Source organism: Ixodes scapularis, unplaced genomic scaffold (assembly GCF_016920785.2).
Source record: "Ixodes scapularis isolate PalLabHiFi unplaced genomic scaffold, ASM1692078v2 PGA_scaffold2__306_contigs__length_199485367, whole genome shotgun sequence".
NCBI classification, from domain to species: domain Eukaryota; kingdom Metazoa; phylum Arthropoda; class Arachnida; order Ixodida; family Ixodidae; genus Ixodes; species Ixodes scapularis.
This window is the reverse complement of record NW_024609857.1, coordinates 105338292-105360043: the sequence shown is the minus strand read 5'-3', so window position 1 is coordinate 105360043 and position 21752 is coordinate 105338292. Positions and strand designations below refer to the sequence as shown.

At 42.8% G+C, this 21752-nt stretch overlaps 3 protein-coding genes across 3 annotated transcripts in view; 1 reads left to right on the top strand and 2 right to left on the bottom strand.

Moving 5' to 3' along the window:
• LOC8040254 (solute carrier organic anion transporter family member 5A1) overlaps positions 1-21752 on the bottom strand; it is a 667105-nt gene that overhangs the window by 242988 nt on the left and 402365 nt on the right. The window lies entirely within an intron of this gene.
• LOC8051546 (pyrimidodiazepine synthase) lies at positions 2024-7923 on the bottom strand. The gene is made up of 5 exons (XM_040211990.3): positions 7899-7923; positions 7537-7642; positions 6345-6567; positions 6128-6254; positions 2024-2259 (listed from the first exon to the last, which is right to left on the bottom strand). The coding sequence occupies exons 1-5, from the start codon at positions 7921-7923 to the stop codon at positions 2024-2026; spliced, it is 717 nt and encodes a 238-aa protein (XP_040067924.1).
• LOC120850747 (tigger transposable element-derived protein 6-like) lies at positions 17907-19979 on the top strand. Its single transcript, XM_040223377.3, has 2 exons — positions 17907-18522; positions 18763-19979. The coding sequence occupies exons 1-2, from the start codon at positions 18358-18360 to the stop codon at positions 19918-19920; spliced, it is 1323 nt and encodes a 440-aa protein (XP_040079311.1). The 5' UTR covers positions 17907-18357; the 3' UTR covers positions 19921-19979.

The following is a 21752-nucleotide window of genomic DNA, read 5'->3' as shown; positions in this document are numbered from 1 at the left end:
CTTCCTGTGGAAACCCCTGTTGTCGTCTACGATTAAAATACATCTTCGTTGAAAATGTGAGCTTTCTACGTGCAGGCACCCGATTTTCCAATGTATTTTACTTAGACACCGTAGACCAATGCCACCGTTCAGCTACTACTATTGGATCCGATTGTGTCAACATTTCATGCTTCCTGACAGGAATTTCGGATGAATGCATGGACACGCGGCATAGGTAGTAATAATCGAGCTTCTATAAACAGTAAAATCTTGGTGATGGTTGTTCTTTCAATATTAATTTTTGTAACCCCATCTCTCTGCTTACTTCGACTGCTAGCCCCCCCCCCCCCCCCCCCCCCAACCACACACACACACACACACGTAAAATACAGTTCCGGGGTCGCTGCTTCGGACCACGCTGCAGGATAAAGCGGCCTAGCAAAGACTCTCGTTCCTTCGGCATCTGGTTCTGTAGCACGAATTCGGTAAACCTTAAATAGATGATAGATCTTGGTTTTGTAATTGTTCAGAAATACCTTTGCCCTATATATGTGCCCCTGGTGTTTGTGCGTGGTCGGTTGCATAATTTTTCAGCGTCGAGATTTTTTTTTTTTTTTTTTTTTTTTTTTGTGACGCTATAGTTATCCTTGTGATTTCTCTGGTCTTCACGCGTTGGTAATGCAGTGCTACCTCAAAAAGCGGAGGGATTTGTGTGCTTTGAGGAAGCTTTTAAAGTTGGTGGACCGCAACTACGACGACAGTAGAACAGTGAGCCACCACGCCCGTATTCCTGTAAATGAAGCCTGCTCTGTTTCCAAAAATGACAATGCAGCTTTACCCGTTTTATCTCAACAGCGCCTCGCTAATCTTTGCCTGAGCGTCCGTACCGCCGAGCTCACCCTGCGTCATGTTGGGAAAAAGGGGGGGGGGGAGGAGAATGCTGTTGAACCCCTTCCCCTTTCCGAAATAAAATCCTGGCTACGCCGCTGCCGAGGCTCGTAGCCGGTTGCCGGCAGTGTTTCCAAACAGAGCCGGTTTCGAAACGTCGTGACCTTCTTTTATGATTTGTTTGGTGATTTGATTTAATTTTCTAAATACAATAGTCGTTTGTGCACGGTCACATTAGCGCTTTGACGGCGGCCGACGCTCATGTACGTGTACGGCGGCGATTGGGAGGTTCCCACGTCTCGCATGTCGGCTGCCCCTGCGGTAATGGAAATGAGATATCTGGGACCTTCTGATTCAGACTTTCAATGCTTCTCCGAATTAAATTCAAAAAACGAAAACTCATCATTTAATGCAGATGCTCCGTAAAATACCACTTGTTCGGAGTCTGAGACCGCCAGATTGTAGATTGGAGCGGACACGCGAAGAAAAAACCGAATGAAAGAAAGGCGACAACATTTCGCTATTAATATTTGCATTAAATACTTTCTCAATCTGAACAACTTACAAACGCTATACGTGCTCCACCTAGTTAAAAAAAACGCTTTGCATTGACTTATTTTTATTGCTATCTCTAAACAAACAAAAAAGAACAACAATAAAGTACATGTTTTGAAAAAAAAAAAAAACATTTCGACCTCCCAAAAGGGGTATGAAACTAAAAACAGCGCGAAAACTGAAGGACAAGAGAAAACATACAGACGGTAAGATTACTGACCACTGATTTTTATTAGAATGGCTCCAAAAATCGTTGCGATTGGTTAATAAGATTAACAAAGTGTAAGTTATATAAAAATCAGTTACCAGTCAGCGTTTCCGTCTGCAGATACGTTCGAAGCATAAGGCAAACGTGCTTCAAACACTCTCGTACTTCTCATCCTGCGTACGTCCCCACGCTGTTTACAATTTCGTAGTGCATAGCCAAGCCGCCTTAAATGCCAACAACATTTGATCCTGTGCCAGCCAATCTCTACCATGTCTAAAACCCCAAACAGACTCGTAATATTATTTTCATTTTATTTTGATTCCGACCACCAGGGACGCACATAAGCGGATGTAGCGAAAGTGCAACGCAGAAAGTCAAATTCACGTGATTTCTTCAGCGAACGACGACGCCTGGCATTTCATTGGTAGCCCTGCTCCAGTAGTCGATGATGTGCTTGTCAAGTTGAGTTTCCAGAACCGCCTTGTTTTTCTTCATCGCCTCCACCCACTGCACAAGACGCGGAAAATCCTCGGACGATGGAGCCTTGAGGTCTTTAAATATGACCGGTGCGCAGAAGGCGATGCAGAAAAATGGCCAGATCATGTAGTCAGCAAAACCGGGAACGTCTCCTAAAATTCAGAAATCAAAGTATGAAACTTTTCGGGGTAGGGGAAGGTGGAGAGAGGTGAGGGAGAGGGTGTTTGCTTCCGAAATAAATCAACGAAGGGCACGAGGACTTCCCCTTTTCGAGAACGTTGAAAACCTAGGAGGGCGGTTTTGTATTTTGTGCCATTTGATGTTGTTTAATCCTTTCATGTCTGCGCATACGCTTTAGATATTTAGAGTGCAACTATAAATGTTTCGTTAGAGTGTATCTTTTTTATATTCATAGAAACTTTAAGTAATATTTGTTAGACCATCGAAAATGGCGTTTTTGCGGTTTTCAATTATTCGTAAATCATCTTTGTCTTGCACATAATATTTTGATTGTTCATTGTACTGAGTGGCTTAAAAAAAACTAATTAGTTTATTTTATTACTTTTTTGGTGTGTTGCGATTCCCCGCGTGTCCGCAATAACATAGGGATTAAAAACAGCGCGATAAGACGAGGACCAGACAAAGAAGTTACACGGACGCACGCTGACTTACAACTGAGTTTATTGAACGCAAAATCGCAATATATACTTGCGTTGTCACGAACAAAAGAGCAGAAAGAATTCATCCCACGTGATACATCACCAATGAAGGACAAAAAAAAAAATGCGCCATGACACAGCCGTACAGAGTACGTGCTGTTTTTTCACGCTGTATTTAATTCCGAAGTATGTACCAACTCGCCCAAGCTTCAACTTTAGCATCGCAATAACATGTTCTTTTGTATGTGCATTTTATTTGGAACAAAAAAAAAAGCTATATTCAAAATAACACCAGATTATTAAAGAGGAGATCAAGCGTCATATACAGTGAAAATTAAATTCAGTTGTTTAAATAATAAAATTAAATGTTTTTTCTGGTGCATGTCCCCTTAAAGTAAAACAGAGTGTAGAAATATCCGTGAATCTATTTTCATATAGAGCACATGGGAAGCCAATCACTGCAGTCTTTGCAGTAGGATAAAGAATGAACAGGTAAGAAAAAAAAAAAAAAAAAACAACTTTCGAGCTAAAACTGAAGTCAGCTCTGATGGTACAGTCACAATGTCTCGAACATGTAAAAGGTTAAGAGTAAACGTCCAGGTCAATCGGTGAGCCTACTCCAACCAGAAATAAAAAAAAAAAGAGACGTGGAAAAAAAAGCAGAGAAGAATTTTAAGACATTCCTTATGAGTTGTGAATCAGAAAACATGAATGTCGCTCTACCGCTCCCTTAATTCGTCTGCGGTGTACTGGCGTGGACGGCCACGTTTCCCTACTGCCGAGGTTGCGGCCGCCGACGATAGAGATGCCTCAGGGACCGCCACGTTTCTTGGCGCTGAATAAGCAAAAGCGGCCGCAGCCCCCCCCCCCCCCCCCCCTTCCCCCCGGCAACGCCTTCACGAGAGCGGTGGCCGAGCGCGCGCTCTCGTGAAACGTCGCCAATGGCTATCTAGGAGCCGTTTTGCTCAGCCAATAGAATAATAAGCCTATCTTTTGCGTTTTTTTTCTTTTTTTTTTTTTGCGGTTACAGACGCCGCCGGCTCCGTTCCATGGGATAGTTAATGCTTTAGCATTAATAACCGACGTACACACTCACACAACATGTGTGTGCATGTTACTTTATTTTTACCTTGTGTCGAGTTGACGTATAAACGTAAAACAATCCATGGATTTTATATCGCAGACTTTTCTGTTTAAACAAAAAAACGTTATCCCCGACGTCGTCCGGCGCCGAGCTTCCTCTTTATATATTCTAATGTTTGGCTCTACGTTGCTGTGTAGGAACATGTACACACGAAAAGTCTAGAGCGTTGCCTAGATTGTTTTTCCGCTAGCCAATTTTAAAATTGCAACCTATGTCAGAGGACAGCTGGTGGAGTATGCCTGTTTCCGTCGCAAAATCCCTGGGCTAAAGCCACATGGGGCCTTTTTTTTCTCTGACGGTCTTTTCGACGCGTGATGGAATGACTGAAAACTTGCAGGTGGCCACTTTGAGGAGGACATTCAAACGCTTGCGCCACGTAATAAAAAGTGTCTAAATTGGCACGGTGATTGCATGGAGAATTAGCTATATTATCTGTCAAATTTTGTATATACTAGAACATATTTTTATCACGCTTGTATTCTGCTTGCTCTGCTCATCGGGCATTGAAAACAAATACTCGTATTTCGGCAACTTACAACATGCAAAGACAGATATTTCTACACTAGATCGCTCGAGTATCGTGGTTCCTTATAAAATATGAACAGATAAGAGCCTTCTGTGCATTCGTTCTGTGCCGCTCCAAGCTAAGTCACACTGCTTAAAAACTGTTTCATACGTATTTGATATTATTTTCTATTGTTTACAGTTCATTCCAAATAAAACCGTTACCAGGTTTATATTAAGGTAAACCAGTTTCATATGAATACCATTTCAAAATTTCATTCCATTTCCAAAGCATAAAATAACGCACTTGCCGCGCGCCTGTGCTACAGACTCCCAGCTTTTTGCTGCTATGTGTGTATGCACGTTTGTCAGTAAACAAGATGGAGTGCTCTGCCGCTTAGAAGCATGAAGCAGCTTTTGTTCCACTCCACAGTTACAAAAACTAAAAACGGAATACGACCCTATACGCTCGTTTATTCTACGACAAAACCTTTTGCGGGTGTTTAATCGAGCTTATCTCTTCCACATTTCGCGAGCATAGGATGGACACGTGTTAAAGCTCAACAGGAGAAAACACAGCACAACATCCTGTACGTTGTGCTGAAAGAAAGCAAACGTGACACGCCCGTAGCTAGAAAATGCATTAATACACGTACTACGTAGCATACGTTATAAGAGAGTTAGCTTCAGAATCCCGTAAACTCTCGTAATATAAATAACTTTGTCCTTCGAAAACCCGTCCGGCGTGTCACATGACACACATATTGACGGCAATCAGATAATTGTTTTAAATGTTTCGGGTTTTTTTTTTCGTTTTTTTTTTTAAGATTCACCGAAGAGTGAATTCAGTCGTGAATAGTGCTGTCACCACCTCCGTTTCTGAGAGTTATGCGACGGCAGAAATATTCGTATAAGTAAGCCAATAAACGGTGTGAAATCACACTTCTCACAAAGATGTGTTTAGGTGGTGCACGAGGTGGCGCCTAAAATATTTTTTTTATGCACAGGAGGAAAACGGTAAAAACCTCTGTTGACGTTGATTCTAACAGGTGGTATAAAATAAAGCAGAAACCTGAAAGGTGCTTTGAAATGAACACCTGAAAGCAGGTTCACTAGAACGGAGCGTGTGTGTTACCATCTGTGGATAGCAGCGTCAATAAAGCGGTTTTTAGCGTTCTTCTTCCTGTGCATAAAACCAAAAACAAAGAAAACAAAAAAAAAAGGACTTTTTGTCGCCTTCTCGTCCGTCCTCTTTGGTTAGAATAATGTGCAACGTTACCCCATCTTGCCTGTCCATTAAATTGTCATCTATATTTTAGGCTTAGCTATCTTTTTTTCCGGAAACCCACACTAATGAAATCTGAATACAATAAAGGCACTACCAAAAGATACCTTTCTGAAAAACTTCAACGCACTCCGCTCATTGGTTTATTTATACGAACTGTTTTACATCCGAAAAACACTGAACGGCATGTAAGCACTTTTTTTAGGCTTCAGGACAGCACTACATCGATCCTTCGCCTTTTTGCTTGTAAATTTGTGAATGAAGGTACATTAAAAAAAAAATGAATCCTTTCGACTATTTGTTTGTGGTAGCATTTTCGTCTCATATATTACACGTACGCATCTCTGAACAAAGCTTGAAACTAGACTGCACCACCACCTCCTTTACCCCACAGCCCCAAAAGTAAAAAATGAAAGTTCTTGTCATACCTGCAAAGAAATTTGTGTTTCTTTCCTTCAGTTCTGCTTCGAATCTCCGGAAATTTCTTGTTTGCTCCATCCAGATATCCTTCCTGTTTTCGCTTTTGTACATAATCTTCAAGGCTGGCATGAACGCCTGAAGAGCAGAGATAACAACCATGTGCTATTTGTGTGTCATAGAAAACACATCTTATTTCTTCATATTTGTAATATAATAACAACTCACATTCGTGACGACATCAATAAAGAGCTTGTCTTTCGCCTTGCAGTACGGGTCAGCGGGAATCAGTGAATTCTCTGCTCCGTAGGTTTCATCCAAGTACTCGAACAAGACCATAGACTCGTAGAGGACCTTGCTATCTTGTTGCAAAATTGGAACTTTTCCAACAGAATTCAGCTTGAAAAGCCACTCGGGTTTTTTCTCAAGATCGACATATATAAATTCATAACTGAATAAAAAAAAAAAAACGGTACAAAAAGTCGATGAGTGCTTTGCGAACTACGATATTAAGAAGTGCAGTGTGCGACACGCTAAAAGTATAAACCCTTTTCAAATAATTAAATCGGCACAGTAGCATTAGATATATTAACATTTTCGCTGGAGTGACGCCTTAGCAAAAATGGCGTGCATTAAAGCAATACGTTAGTAACATTTTAAGGCCTTCCATTTCTGCAGTTCAGTAATACGGCCTCGAGTTACGCATATCAGTATTCCTCGTGTAGGTCGCATATGTGAATAGAAATTGCTGTTTAAAAAATTGAAAACGTGTATAATTGCATATTCAACAAAAATATTAACGCAAAAAAAAAACGGGCAAGAGCAATTATTTTACGCGACCAGGAGCACCTACGCTCCTTCGAAGTTGAAAAAACAAACAAACAATAATATCGAAGCACCATCCAGTTTAAATTATTCTGGTAATCCCTATGCGTGATTAAACCAACACCAATGTTTCAACGGTGACGTTAATTTGCTGTCGATGGCAAAATTACTATACGTTCGCTTATCTCCGCCCGAAAAGTATTTCGTTCACAAGTGTAAGCTTCGTTTCTACCATCCGTCTATGGTGTGATTTAAGACATCCATAAAATCTACACACTAAGAGCGAGTAGAGCGGGCGACAGTATGAGTTGGCACAACGGAGCGCCAGCCGATGAGGTAAAATGCCGTATGGGTAACGCCCGGCATGCTAACCGACAAACGGGCGGCCATAGTTAGAGAACGGGGAATAGCTGCAGCCCGTCTAGCCTCCAACAGAGCGTGACGCATCACGGGGAAGGCACTTTACATAAAGTTTTGAGCGCTCCGGCTGGCATACTTCGTTGCGTCACCTCAAATCACCGCTCCGTATACAAAGAAGAGATGCCGACCCGAAGCATCGGTAGCCCTTATTTCAGTCCGGTACGTATCTACTCACGATATGTCTTTAGCATGAAGCAGCAGGAGGCATCTCTGGACATATGGACAAGTTTTAGTGCCGTAGATCCGAAGTACTCCAGGCTCCAAAGGTGGGCAATTCATTCCTTCACAATAGAGATGAGATATATATATATATATATTTAAGAAGTTATACCATCAGCATGCACTGAACCCTCAACTAAGCGTTGCGTCTGTTGGTGGCTCTTCAACGTGAAAGGCTATCCTGTAACGTGTGTAATAAAAGCTTGAGGCGGCTGCCATTAAGGTGAGAAACAAAGCTAGTTATATACAGAATTGCGTCAGTTTCACGTCACATAAAAATGCAGAAGGGACATAAACTCCAACCCTTGGGGCACTGACCCGTTCTGTAGATTTCTGTTGACATCGCTTTGCTTCAGAACTCGCTCCCTGGATATACGGGGCTCTTAAAACTCACGACGCAATCCTGAAAGAGAAAACGAACGAAGCCGAACTGCCGCACAACTGTTGCGAACTGAGTCCAGCCGGTACTGCAGAGCGAGGTACGGGTAATAGTATTGAGAGAGCGTTTTTTCCCTCTGTATGAAAAACCGACAGGTTGAAACCGCACAGGCTATCAGGCATTTTAGCGTTCTGCTACAAGGTTTGCCAATGGCTTTTCATCGTTACTATTTTTTTTTGTTTTGTTTTTGTAAATATATTTCGGTTACGGGTGAGTCGAACGTATAGCGCTTATAAAAATAAAAGACATAATATTTTACTACAAATATTTACTTCAGGATATGCCTAATAAAACACATGTGACCCGCAGTGTTTGAAAGAAAAAAAAAAAGCCATTGCATTTTTGCAGGACATGCAGGAGCCAATAATTGTGATTTTTATGGGTTTTGATAATGAATTTTGATTTGCGTTTGTAACAAAAAGGAAGTAAAGTTGAAGGACCTCAACGGCGCAATCTTTCTTCAATGCTTCGACTCACACCCGAAGAAGTCCCGAGTCATTTGTAACTCCAAATCCGCGAGTATTTCTAGATAAATTAAACGTTTTGCAGATATAGGCCACATTAAGTAAACGAAATCTGGCTTTGTTCCTGAAACAAATAAAATTTACACATACCGATATCACGTTAAATGCTTTTGGCTCACGGTTTCCGAAACAGCACTTAGCATATGAATCGGATACGCTCGGAAACTTTGGCTGGAACGAACCATAGCGCATGCGATGAGTAAACAACCTTGAATGCATCTCAAGCGACTTTGTATAAGTCATCTGTTTGTTGTTGTTGTTGTTTTTTTTTTTCTTTGTGTCCCTGCAGAGGTAGTTGTGCTGCCTACTAATGCCATTTTCCAATGGCATCACAATGGAACGTCAGGAAACTTTAGAACTAATATAACTAGTTTTACATTAAATAAAAATAGACTGATAAGACGTGAATAATCACGGGGAGAGGCACTGTAAGCACCTGACCAACACCCTTGAATATAAAGTCATGTTACTTGTAGAGCCAATGAATTAAAGCTATGCTCACAGTTTTACTCGAACGCAATGATTTTTTTATTTTATTTTATTTCCATCCGGCTTAGAAAACCAAATTAACCTAATTTAACTACACTAATAAAAAAACTTGCAGGGATTTTTTGTACCCGATTCATCCGTAAATATACTGATATAAAAAACAGGCCTTGTTAGGTCAACCTCGCTGCAACGAGACGCGTACAGTTTCCCCACACTTAACATTACCACCCAATCGCCCGGCTTTGTTTGCGGTCTCGGTGCAATAGGAGCGCCAACCATACCAGTTTACCGCCCCCCTACACGGTGGAGAGAAGTTCGACTAGTACTTCTGCTGAATAATTGCCGAGTCGCCGTCAATCGCTGAGTCTATTGACAAGCACGTGCTGGCTCTGTGTTTGAGAAATGCGTTTCCTTTAAAATTATATTAGCTACCGCCTCTCAGGGCAGCAAACAAATTTATAACATGGTGTAGCAGTGGAACAAACTCACTGTTCTGCAACTGTTATGCTGCAGCACACAACGCACACTATCTTTAATGGATGGTCGGATTTTAGCAGTGTTGATGGTAACGCGTTACGAGAAATGGCGTTACCGGTAGCGCGTTGCTACTAAAACTTCAAAGAAATTAAACTTCATTTTTTTGTGTATCTAGGCGCCAAGTCATTTGAATTCTTGCACTCATTCGACATACCTTCAATATTGTGCCAACTATTGATAATGTGTTTGACGTTTTACGTCATAGCAGTAAAACGTTTTAATTTATAAATAAAATGTAACGCAAAAGTAACGGCTGTTGCGTTTCATCGGTAACGCTAGCGCATTCCTTTTATTTGCAAGTCACGAGTAACGTATTTCTTGCGTTTTTTCGGTAACGCCGACAACACCGTTTTTTTAGCAACAAATCCCGCCCGTCTTAATTTTTACAGAGCATACGGAGAGTCACACGCTTTTATTTACAATGTAGGGCATCATAGCTTCTCTAAAGAGTCATAAACAAAAAAAGAAACTCAAAAAACACTTAACACTACTACGTAGAATGCAAAAGCATTTTTACAAGCAGCACATTCCTACAAGCAGTGCGCCACGACTTCCTTTTGCACACGGCGCTCCGGCGGTGACATCACGCTATCTCCAAAGCGCAGGCGCGGCGCACCCGCCGGCTTCACGGCTTCAGTGACGGTGCATCTGCGTTGCTGTGCTTTTCTTTGCGTTTTATTTCTGAGGCGCGTCTGCTTTGACCTTGATTTCGGGCACAACGTCGACGCCTTAGCGTAATGGAACACACAAGGCTTCCGCCTTAAAAGGAAAAAGAAAACAGATATATTTTAGCAAACCCGGAATCACCAGCAAAGTCTGGAACTTAAAGAAAGATGCTTGCACTGGAACGCTGAGCATGATAATAGCATTCTCGGAATGTCAACCCAGGCTAGACTTTTGCGGCCAAACTATATCGGTAATATTTTAGCTGATGCTCTTCTTTCTGTGAATAGCCATGTGACTAAATATTTGTGTGATTTGCAAAGAAAAAGAAATACGAACATCCGAAGTTTGTTTATAAGAAAGGGATTCGGGAGAAGTTCCGGGAATTCAAAGCCGTCAGACTGCGCGTGTTATCAGACATGCGAGAATTTCATGAACTGCGCATCTCAGAAAACTGAAACTCCTTGAGAATGTGACGCTACTGGTGGTGACAAAATGCGAAAGTTTGACAATATGACGTACTTGGATCCAAAGAAACGAAAGAAAATTAAATTTGCTCTATAAGCCTAGGTCCACCTAAACCTAATATTTATCAAACCAAAAAATGGCATTGTACGCGACTGTATACCATATAGTTTCGTGGTTGAAAGAAGGTTGTCCGAGCGGAAGAAAACACACGTGACGTCACGAGGGTCACGAGTGACGTTATTATGGGAAACATCCCATAATACAACGCGCGGGTCACGAGTGACGTCACGAGAGTCACAAGTGACGTCGCGACAGTCACGAGGGTTACGAATGACGTCACGAAGGTCACTCGCGAAGGTCACGACCTCCACAGTGAAGGTGACGAACCTCACATGACCTTCACTGGTGAAGGTTACCGAGGCCTTTACGAGTGACGCCGCGAGGGTCACGACTGTTACGTGTGACGTCTCGAGGGTCACAAGTGACGTCACGAGGGGCAGGGAGGGAGGGAGATCAGGAGGGGGAGGAGAGGAGGAGAATGAGAGAAGGAGGATGAGGGGGAGGAGAGAGGAAGAGGAGAGGAGGGGAGGAGGGGAGAAGGAAAGGGTACGGAGGAGGACGGGCATACCCTCCTTTCCGCACCCACCCCTCCTCCTCTTCAAGAGCTGCGCTCTAATTCAATATTACAAGGAGTTGTAAACGTCTTTGATGTCTTGTGTGCTCCTTTCTTTTGCTTATGAAAACCTGTGGCGCCTAAAAAAACTGGAACACTGCGGCTCACAAAATAAATCCGCACGCTGGAACAAAGATATCACAAATTTACTAAGTAAATTCGAAAATCAAAGATCATCACAAGAAGCAAAACAATTTCGACCAAAGTTGATATGCAACCGGATTTTTAGAAAAGTAATAGCAAACCCTTTTGAAATTATCGTGAGCTCGTAGTAACGCATAAAGTGACAGCGTGTTTACAAGATACTGATAACAAAAAAAGAAAAAAAGTCTAACGGAATTACGAAGTAGAAATCAAGTTCACAAAAAATTAAATAAAAACATTGCATTAACAACCTTTCAGATAGTTCTCTACCTTCGAACACTCCCATGACCTTGTTGGGTTCAGGTGAATTAGAATTCTTGGAATAGAGATACGCACATACATAAGAAACAATTGTATATCAGATCCGCCTATTCAATATTGTACAAGAATGGCGGATAGACAGTCTTTTTCGGGAAATAATCATTTGTGTATGAAAATACTCTATAATCTAGGAACACTGCTAGAGCGTTCAAAACCTTCCCAAACCAACTGTGTGAAGAGAAAAAAAAAAAAGAAAAAACAAGCCATGCTAAATAGGCTATTTCAAAAGTTCGACAGCAGCGACCTGTCTTAGTCAACTTCGTACAAGTGGACAGAGCTTATTTTCAAGAATAATAGATCAATTCACAAGTAGGAAGTGAACTATTTCTTTCTAAATTCCCAGAAATCACATCTCGGTTGTCTTGAAGGATGCATAAGGAGTGATCGAATGGCTCTAGGTTAGCCAATGCACAGGTCGATACTCGAATAATAAATATGAGGGGTGCGACCACTCTCCACTCCTCGGACCTGTGCGCAAGAAAAAAACTCAAATGAAATATTTTCAACATTGAGAGCAATTATTTACAGCAGTAAAATGTTGTTCTTATACCGTCCATCCCGCTTACGAACACGTGTGGCGCTTAACTGAAAACTAGAGCACTGCGGCAAGGAAAATAGATCACCGCATAGGCGCAAAGTTCAATATACTTGTAAAATAAGCGCACAATACCAGAACCCTCACAGGTACTGGAAACGCTAAATGGATAAATGTGGAAGTACAACTGGATCATGAGAAAGACCATTGCTGGTCATGAACTCGTAGCAATGTATCAAGAAACTTGGCGTGTTTACAACACGCAGATAGCAAGAGGAACGTTTAGAACTGACTATAGATTAATTGCTAGGTGCGAATCATTTGGAGAGTAAATAAAACGCACAGCTCTCCAGGAATCCAACTGTATTCTCCGACATCAACGCCCCCTAAACCCCATCCAACGAGCTTGCAAAAATTGGCCACCGCTCGAGGTTCACGAGCCGTCAAACCTTCTACAACACTGCCTCGAAAGCATTCCCAGAGATGCCTAAGCTTTTCTGGCTACGTTCCTTACACAAAGTAGTCTGTAACCGCGCTTGTATAATTTCACTTTCTTTCAACAGCGGCTATGCCATCGTCAAGAACGAGAAGGATAACGGTTTTGGAGCTGAGTAGGTCCACTTTTAATATTTTAGTCCTACATAATACCTGTTTCTGTGAGAACTAAAACAACATACTTAGGTTGGCATCGTACTGTCGTTACACTCTTTTTATACGGCGCTCCCTACTTCCCTACCTCAACACGAATCTCTTACGACTTTATTATTTGACAACTGTTTTTGTTTTTCTTGAACACACGGGTTTTGTACATTTTTTTGCGTTTTAGCTCATGATCTTAAATGATTCAACGATATAAAATAAGTAAAATCGATTGAGGTAAACAAAGAGTGCAACACCTACTTCGAGTCAGTCAGTATATGTATAGCACTTGAAATAATGGCGCGAATGCAACTTTTCCGCAGGAACAAAAATGGATTCTTCGTAGTTGGATTCGTGAAACCATAGTGTAGTACAGTGCTAGACAAAACGAAATGAACCCGCGGAGCGTATGGCCTAGCGTACCTGCTGCGATATCTTCCGGGAAAAGCCGTGCAATCTTCTGTCGCGAGTCGCACATGCGCCTAACTGAGCCAAAGAGTCAGCGGCTGTTCGCGCTCAAGGCGCAGACTCCGATAGGTGATTACTACAAAGCATGAAACTCAAGCTTAACCGATTTTTCTAATAATCGCGAGACACTCGCAAATATTTTCTTTCCTTCAAGATGTAAAGTTATATTGCACCCAATTTATATATCTAAAGAAAGAAAACCGAATATATTTCCTTATCAAGATTAAAATAAGGGCACACCTGCCATGACACTACACATTTATTTCGTATGAACAGTGAGACCACTGGGAGTGGTGGTTACTTTTTTTACAAATTCAGCCTTTGGAAAGAGATAAATTTGTTTACGCAACTGCAAAGAAGATGGGGGAAAAAAAACACCGTCATGTTGCAAACTCATGGCCAGCGTTGATCACCTGTTAGGGGTTATGCACCGCACTCGAACAGTAACTGAGTGCTTAGCTCAGCTGTGTTCATTGGCAACTCTCGACACCAAATAGACCGCTCCTCCTGGCAGACATGCCAGAGGTACGCGAGGCCACGCGCTCCGCTGGACCATTTCGTTTCATTGAACTCTGTACTTCCTCTTACAGCGTTGGGAGAAGTGCACGCCGACAAATCAGTAGCTGCTGCATAGAGTACGAGTAAAATTTGACCTCTCATTGGTGAAAAAACAGCTATAGTTCGTACTTCAAGACTTTCCGAAATGCAACAAAATGCTGAAAACTTTGTCGTCTTCACACTTGGGAGTGAACCTGCCTGGTTGAAATAGACTTCAGTGGAAGGATCGCTTTGGATTTCCTTCCCCCAATGGTCTTCGTAACGGCTGCGGTGGAAAATGCATGTTGGGGAGGAGATCGAACAGTCCCGCCTCTGGCGGAACACTCCAGCTGTGGTGACAACAAACCGAATTTTCTTGACGATAATAATCCCTGGAGGAGGGGAACAAGGGGGACAAAGGGCAAAAACCAATCTCCAAACGCAGCTATAGGTGACTGGTGCGCGACTGAAAAAAATCTGCCTGGACCAGGTATCGAACCAGGGACCTCTCCATTTCCAGTGGAGCGCTTTACCTATTGAGCTAACCAGGAGTTAGACGTCAGTAGAGCAAACGGGTTTCATCATCTGCCAACAAGGGTGATCGGCCTGCATTCTTTAAGGTTATAATCAGCTGATAAAATCCGTTTGCTCTAATGACGTCCAACTCCTGGTTAGCTCAGTTGGTAGAGGGCTCCACTCAAAATGGAGACGTCCCTGGTTTGACGCCAGGACCAGGCAGATTTTTGCAGCGGCTGTCACCGAACCGCCAGCGGTTGTCACCGAGCATTGCAATGGTCGGTGACGTCGCAGTTGATGTCACCGACCGTAGCAATCTACGACAGAAACTGTATAGCGAGTTAAGAGTCCAAGATTACCGCATAAAAGCTGCGCTCTGATGTTCCATATCCCCGGAAGAAATTACAAATCACATGCCTGTATACTAACACTTGATTATTTTTGCTACGTTATGTGCCATGGAGGTTTTATTCGGGTAAACGGCAGTTTTATTCGTAGATGAATAACTTGATGGACAAGTGGGACGGCCGCGGCAGCACATGAGACGTCGTTGATGGGCGAGTGTCTTACGTCAGTATCCCTCTTTCTCGCCAAACCATTTTTTGTATATTCGATAACAGGCTTGCCAAGTTGGAGGGCCTCAACTGCACCATCTTTTTTCGTTGCTTCGATCCACTGCGCAAGAAGTGGACGCTCCTGAGAAGTTGGCTACTCCGGATGCACCGAATGTTTTACAAAGAATGGCCTGATCCTGAAGTCAATGAAGCCCGGCTTTGTTGCTTGAACAAAATAAAACTGCACAAATGCCGACTGTCAGATTAATCGCTTTGGGCTTACAGTCTTTTCCACCACACTTAACAGAAATGTACGGAGGAAGCGAATTAGAATCGTGTAGGTTCGAAAACTTGCGTTATATATAGGGTTCCGTGTTTTTGAATAAATTCGAAAAAGTCCGAAAGCACTCACCGGCAAACTTCCGAATGTTGATGTACCCCCAAAGAAAAAAAAAAAGACGGTATTTACAATTTCATGTACGCACATGGTCAATGGTCTTGGGAAATGCCACCACAATTGTCTTTCAAATGTCAGACCATTGTCAAAAAGAGCGTTATCGCTTATCTCGCCCAGGTTCATTCATGACAACAGGTCATTGGACTTTCGAGTGAAGACAAAAGGTACTGTTTTGATTTCCAGTTAGGGCCATCCTATTTGTGTTTCAAAGGAAAGAGGGAAAGGTCGTGTTTTTGTAACAGTGAAAACTATGAACCATGGAGATTACATAAAATGGGGAAGAGCGGCAGTTCAAACTTCTCTATTGCATCCTTTACCACTACTCATCACGTGGCCGCGGGGTAGGTTGATGGATTAGGATGGGATGAATACGAGCTTCCCAGCGACTACCTCCAGGAGTGTACTGATTTGAAGGTATCGACGTTTATCGAAGCATCATTTTTGTGCAACCTTTGTTGTGGGACAAATTAGTATTGTCAACGGCAGTGGCACCAACGCCAAATGCAGCTGAAGAAATGATAATTTATACGAGCGCGTTTTTATGTAACATACTCGTGTTGTTGTTGTTGTTTTTTTCAGCATGCGCTTACACTTACATATTACTTTATTTGTTTTTAAAAGAGAAGCACCTCGAAATTAATCTCTGAATTTCAAAGAATTGGGAATCAAACAAAAATTACTCTGATTTTTTTACAAAAAAATAAACTCCAAAAACACGGAACCCAATATTTAGGCCGTATACCTTCCAGTTTCTTTTATGTCAAAAAGCGGCTGATGCTTTTCGGTGTTTATTCATTTCCAAAATACCGGTGAATTTAGGTGAATGTTCTCCTGGAGACATTTAAAACAGCTTTCATTGATGAGTAAAATCTCGAATAGAAACTAATAATCAAAACGAGAAACGATTCCACTTTTATTTATATCTGATACACAATGTTCTTCAGACTTCATTATTGTAATATATGCATGTATACATTCCAAGGCTTCGTCGTGTTTCTGTACCTCTTCTATCTTCGTTGAACGAATCATAAACAGAAAAGGCCCAGATGACTTGCGCTTTTGACGCTGCTTGATTGGTGGCATTTCCATGAAGCGTCGTCTGCGTCTGGGCCTAAGCTGGAACTAGTGCCACTAAATAAGCTACGCTCCAAAGTAACGACACTTGGCCATATTCTGTCTTAAAATCATGGTTGCCAGTTATCTGAAGCTTTATCTGAAATCACAGGAAACGCCTTTCTGCCCTCCACAAATGCTTAAACAGTTCGTGACAGAGCAAAGCAATATTGCGTGACTTTCCTAACACCGAATCTAATGCTGAGGAAGTTGCACTTTTGAATCATGACGATCGGCAGTTGCGTCTGCTCTGCATACGAGCCAAAATGGCGGCGCCCACAACAATGCCGGGGAACGGAGTGCCGATACTCTAAGCGCAGCTCATTTAGTGATTCTAGCTGGAACGAAGTATAAAGAAACACCGATGTCACCCCTCATCCCCCCGGACAAGCGACGACCCAAACAATGGGAAAGACATTTCAAACCTCGCAACTAGTGTCCAAAAAGAACAAGGGCAACCTTCAACGGGGCACTCTGCAAAAGGGCACATAGAGGGCCAAAATGTTGGGGACATAAACTAAATGTCAAAATAACCAGCATTGAAAAAAAAATTACGCTTACTAAGAAGTTTAGGGAGACCTATGCTGACAGCAAACTCAAAGCGACGACCGTAATAAAAAAAAAAATATAAAAAAGAAAAGAGTTTCACGAAAGTTTACATATGAGTTTTTCGGTATAAAAAAACTGCCGCTTGTACGAAAATATCGAAAAACCATTATTTTTCGGTTTTAATATAATTTTTTTTTAATTTTCGACACCAGCGGATGTTTATTGGTGTTTTCCGATGAAAACAGGAAAGCATACGGCCCACCTATATTAAACAGTAAAAAAAAACCCTAATGTATGAAATAAAAAAAAGAGGTAACCCCAGGTGAAACATATAAAATAGCGCAACAGAAACAAGGACAAGAAGTAAACAGGATAGCGCCTGTCCTGTTTACTTCTTGTCCTTGTTTCTGTTGCGCTATTTTATATGTTTTACTAAGATGAACCAACTAGCCCAACAACGTACCTTACTAACCCCAGGTGTTTTTTTTTTTGTTTTTTTGCGCTGTTTATGATTCTAAATGTTTTCAGGGTCATCTGAAGCACGTACTCATTTTTTGTTTTCTGTTTATGAGCTTACTAAGGTGTATTGTGCCTCGCGCTATTCTCATATTGTGATGACGTCATTTTAGGATATCACACATTCTTGTGAGCGAGTTGACTTATTATCACCGGGAATATACAAAATTGACAGTACAGTGTAATCCACTTATAACGATACCAGATATAACGATATATCGCTTATAGCGATCAAATTTTTTAGATTTGTCAATTCTCCCATCGCCCCTATGTAAAAATAAACCATATATAACGATAGAATTATCGGCGACATATCGGATACAACGATAGAATTCTGGCCGCCCGGAAGGTGCTTATCACGAAAAATTTGCCTGGAAATTTGAGAAAAATTAAAATACTTGAAGCGAACGACATGAAAACTAGTAAAAATATCAAAAACCGGTCGGCGTGGAAAGATCCGCTAGGTGACGCGAGGCGCCGCCCGATTTAAAAAGTTCAGCCTCATCCTTCGGAACTAAGTGCTATCGTCATCGCAATCGCTGAAGGGAGGAGAGAAAGAGCTTGCTTGGCCGCCGCCGCGCAACGCTTCCTAGTTTTCCCCCGTTTCCGCACGTTCGTACGTTCGTGAGGTAAAAATGGCGCCGACTAAGCGCAAAGCGATATCTCTGGAGGTGAAGCAGCGAATTCACCGGGATTTCCGACAAGGATTCAAGGTTGGTAGCCTCGCAAAAAGATACGAGCTGTCTCAATCAACGATTTCTACAATCATCAAGGCTGGAGATGTCTTGAAGAAGGCTGGCACCAGCGGTCACGACGACCAGCGAAAGCGGGTTAGGGATCCTTTGTACGGCGACGTTGAAGACTCCCTGTACCAGTGGTTCTTGACCACTCGCAACCGGAACGTGCCCATAAGTGGACCTATTCTTGCCGCAAAGGCGAAGAAATTTGCTTCCCTTCTGGGACGGGAAAACTTCGAACCCGGCGGAGGATGGATTCAGCGGTTCAAGGATCGCCACGGCATCGTTTATAAAAACGTCGTCGGGGAGGCTGCCTCGCTGGACGTAAATGCGAAAGACGAATGGCTGGCGACGAAATTACCCGAGCTGTTGGAGCGCTTCCAAGAAAGTGACATTTTCAACGGCGATGAAACAGCACTCTTTTATGAGATGCTGCCTACAAAGACGCACGCGCTGAAAGGTGACCCGTGCGTTGGTGGCAAACATAGCAAGGTCCGGGTGACGGTGTTTGTGTGCGCAAACATGGACGGTACCGAGCGTCTCAAGCCCTTTGTGATCGGGAAATCGAAAAGGCCTCACTGCTTTAGGAATCAATGCATTCCAGTCCGCTATCGAAATAACAAGAAAGCGTGGATGACGCGAGATCTCTTTGAGGAATGGCTCCTCGAGTTTGACGGCGCTATGGAGAAGCAGAAGAGGAAAGTGGTGCTGCTCCTCGACAACTGCAGCGCACACAACGTCAGCCCGAAGCTAACGTCCGTTGAGGTAATGTTTCTGCCTCCGAACACCACGGCAGGTCTGCAGCCCATGGATGCCGGCGTAATCGCCAATTTCAAGGCCCTCTACAGACGTCGCATGCTGGAATGGCTCATCATGAAACTAGACTGCTCAGGATTGTCTCAATACGCCGGCGGACCTCCTGACCTGAAGGTGAGCTTGTTAGAAGCGGTGCGGTTCGTGCATGGTGCGTGGTATGAGGTGAAGCAGGTTACACTCAAGAACTGTTTTAAAAAGGCAGGCTTCGTGCGCCACAACGCCACGGTCTCGGAAGAGACAAATGACTTGCTCATCGAACCTGCCGATGTGGGTGAACTTTGGGACCACATAGCAGCTTCCGAGGAGAACATCGGCGGAGCTCTCTTGGGAGACTTTTTGAACGCGGACAACGCTGCCGCTTCATGCGAGGAGTCTACTGATGAGGCCATTGCCGAGGAACAGCAATCGCGACGAAAAATCACATCGAGCGACTGCGAAAGTAGTGACGACGACGGCGGCGACGAGAACACCCCGCCTCCAATGTCTTCACAAAATGCCCTGCTCTCCATCCAGTCGCTGGTCGGTTTTGTGCACGCAAAAGGACTGCCGCCAGCGTACGCGCAACAACTGGAAGCAATGCACACGGCAATTGTCAAACTTCAGCTCAAGCAAGCGCAAATTTCCGACTTTTTTAAGCATGCTTAAATTATTTTATAGTCATTTTCGTACCTTTTAATAAAGCCTTCGGTTTTCTTTGCCTCGGCTCGCGTTGTACGACCTGATTCACTCATCGCCCGTAAGTAACTTCTCTTTGTGTTTTTTTTTTGTCGGTCCAGATATAACGATAATCGGCTATAACGATTGGATTTTGCGGTTTTCTCAATATCGTTATAAGTGGACTGCACTGTATACCCGCACGCGCACGGAGGAAGCAGCTGACCAGTCGGATAGGCTGCAAAATTTATGTTATTTCTATCGGCCCCATATGAAACATACGTTCCAAATTTTACTTGGGTTGATCTAATTTACTCCACAACAATAGAGAAAAAGCAAAACGTGGTGGGGAGACGTGTTTCTAAAGTATATATGATAAAATAATATTTTGTCGAATAACGTTTTCAGCGCGCACACGGTCAAGTTGGCAGAATCATATGAAATCCATGTCGTGACCTAGGTAATAGTAAGCATTCAGACGTCCTCATCTACTGACGGCAGTGTTGGTCATAACGCGGTTAAGGTTGATAATAAATTAAGCCGAAAGGTAGATGCCATTTGCTTTCGTGAAACCTTATTTTCCCCAGGTGGTCGAACGAAATAAAATTTCAAAATTCTAAAGTAGCAGCAGACAAAATCACAGGGTTGTTTGTATTTGAGTCGTCTCAATCCTGATAGAAAACGTAAACGTATTTTGTCTACCACCACGCAACATCAAGAGATATAGTATAATGCCCATACTTAACTGATCAACTCAAACTCGCTGTTTTGTTACGGGTTTCGGAGTTATCTAACTTGCTAGAGTACCAGCATACTATCCGATCCGATGAAGGGAAGTCCGCATAGTGTAACTGCACAACTGCCCAGACGTCGACAGTCGCTCCGTGTTTTCACATGGACGAGCAGAAATTAAGTTTAGAAGAACGTGTACGAGGAGTCTTCTCCCCAAGAAATGTATCTCTTATTTTTTTTTTTCAGCAAAAATAAGTTACACGTCGCCGAACGCTCAATGTGTGTCAAAATGTAGCGCTAGCCGTCCAGACCAGAGCCAAAAATTTTCGAACTAACCGTTATCTGATTCAAAAGTTATAAGCGATTTTCGGAATTTTTCAAAAGGGTAAGCAGCGGCCGACAAGGTCTTCGAACACATTAAGATAGATGGCGCCGGCTACCGAGAACGGGCCCCATTTTTCTATTGAAAGATTTTGAAAATCACTTATAAGTTATAACCTTCTGAATAAGATAATTGGTATCTCTGAAACTTTGGCCTCTGGCCAGGACTGCTGGCGCTGTATTTGGGCGGAGACTAAGCGTTTTCCGATGCATAGTTTCTTTTTGCAGTAAGCAAAAAAAAAACATGATCTCAATTTTTTTTGCCGGGGGGGGGGGGGGGGGGGGAGGGGGGGGATGGGGAACACGTTTTACGTTTTAGAATTACTCTAAAAGGGTTGCTTTGCAAAAACAATGGACAGGTGCAGTCTGCCAGAACAATTATCTGGCAGTACACGATACCAACCGTATCTAATAAAATCTAGGTCAACCTACAAATCCCTCGCGCCTTGTTTACTACGGAGCGTTGGGAGGGTTAATCCTCATTTATAGAAGTATCTCAGCAAATGAAGAAGGTTCAGCAACGTGTCCAAATATTAAACAAAAAAAAAGAAAAAACGGCCTGATCTTGGACATGGAGCACCTCATCACATGCTCAAATTTACGGTGCAGATACCATTTCTATCACTAAGTCTTCTCCGTGCCTGGTTAGCCCATGTCTCCATTTCTTTTCACAGCTATGATTGGCTCCGCATGGGTTTTCTTGGTACAGT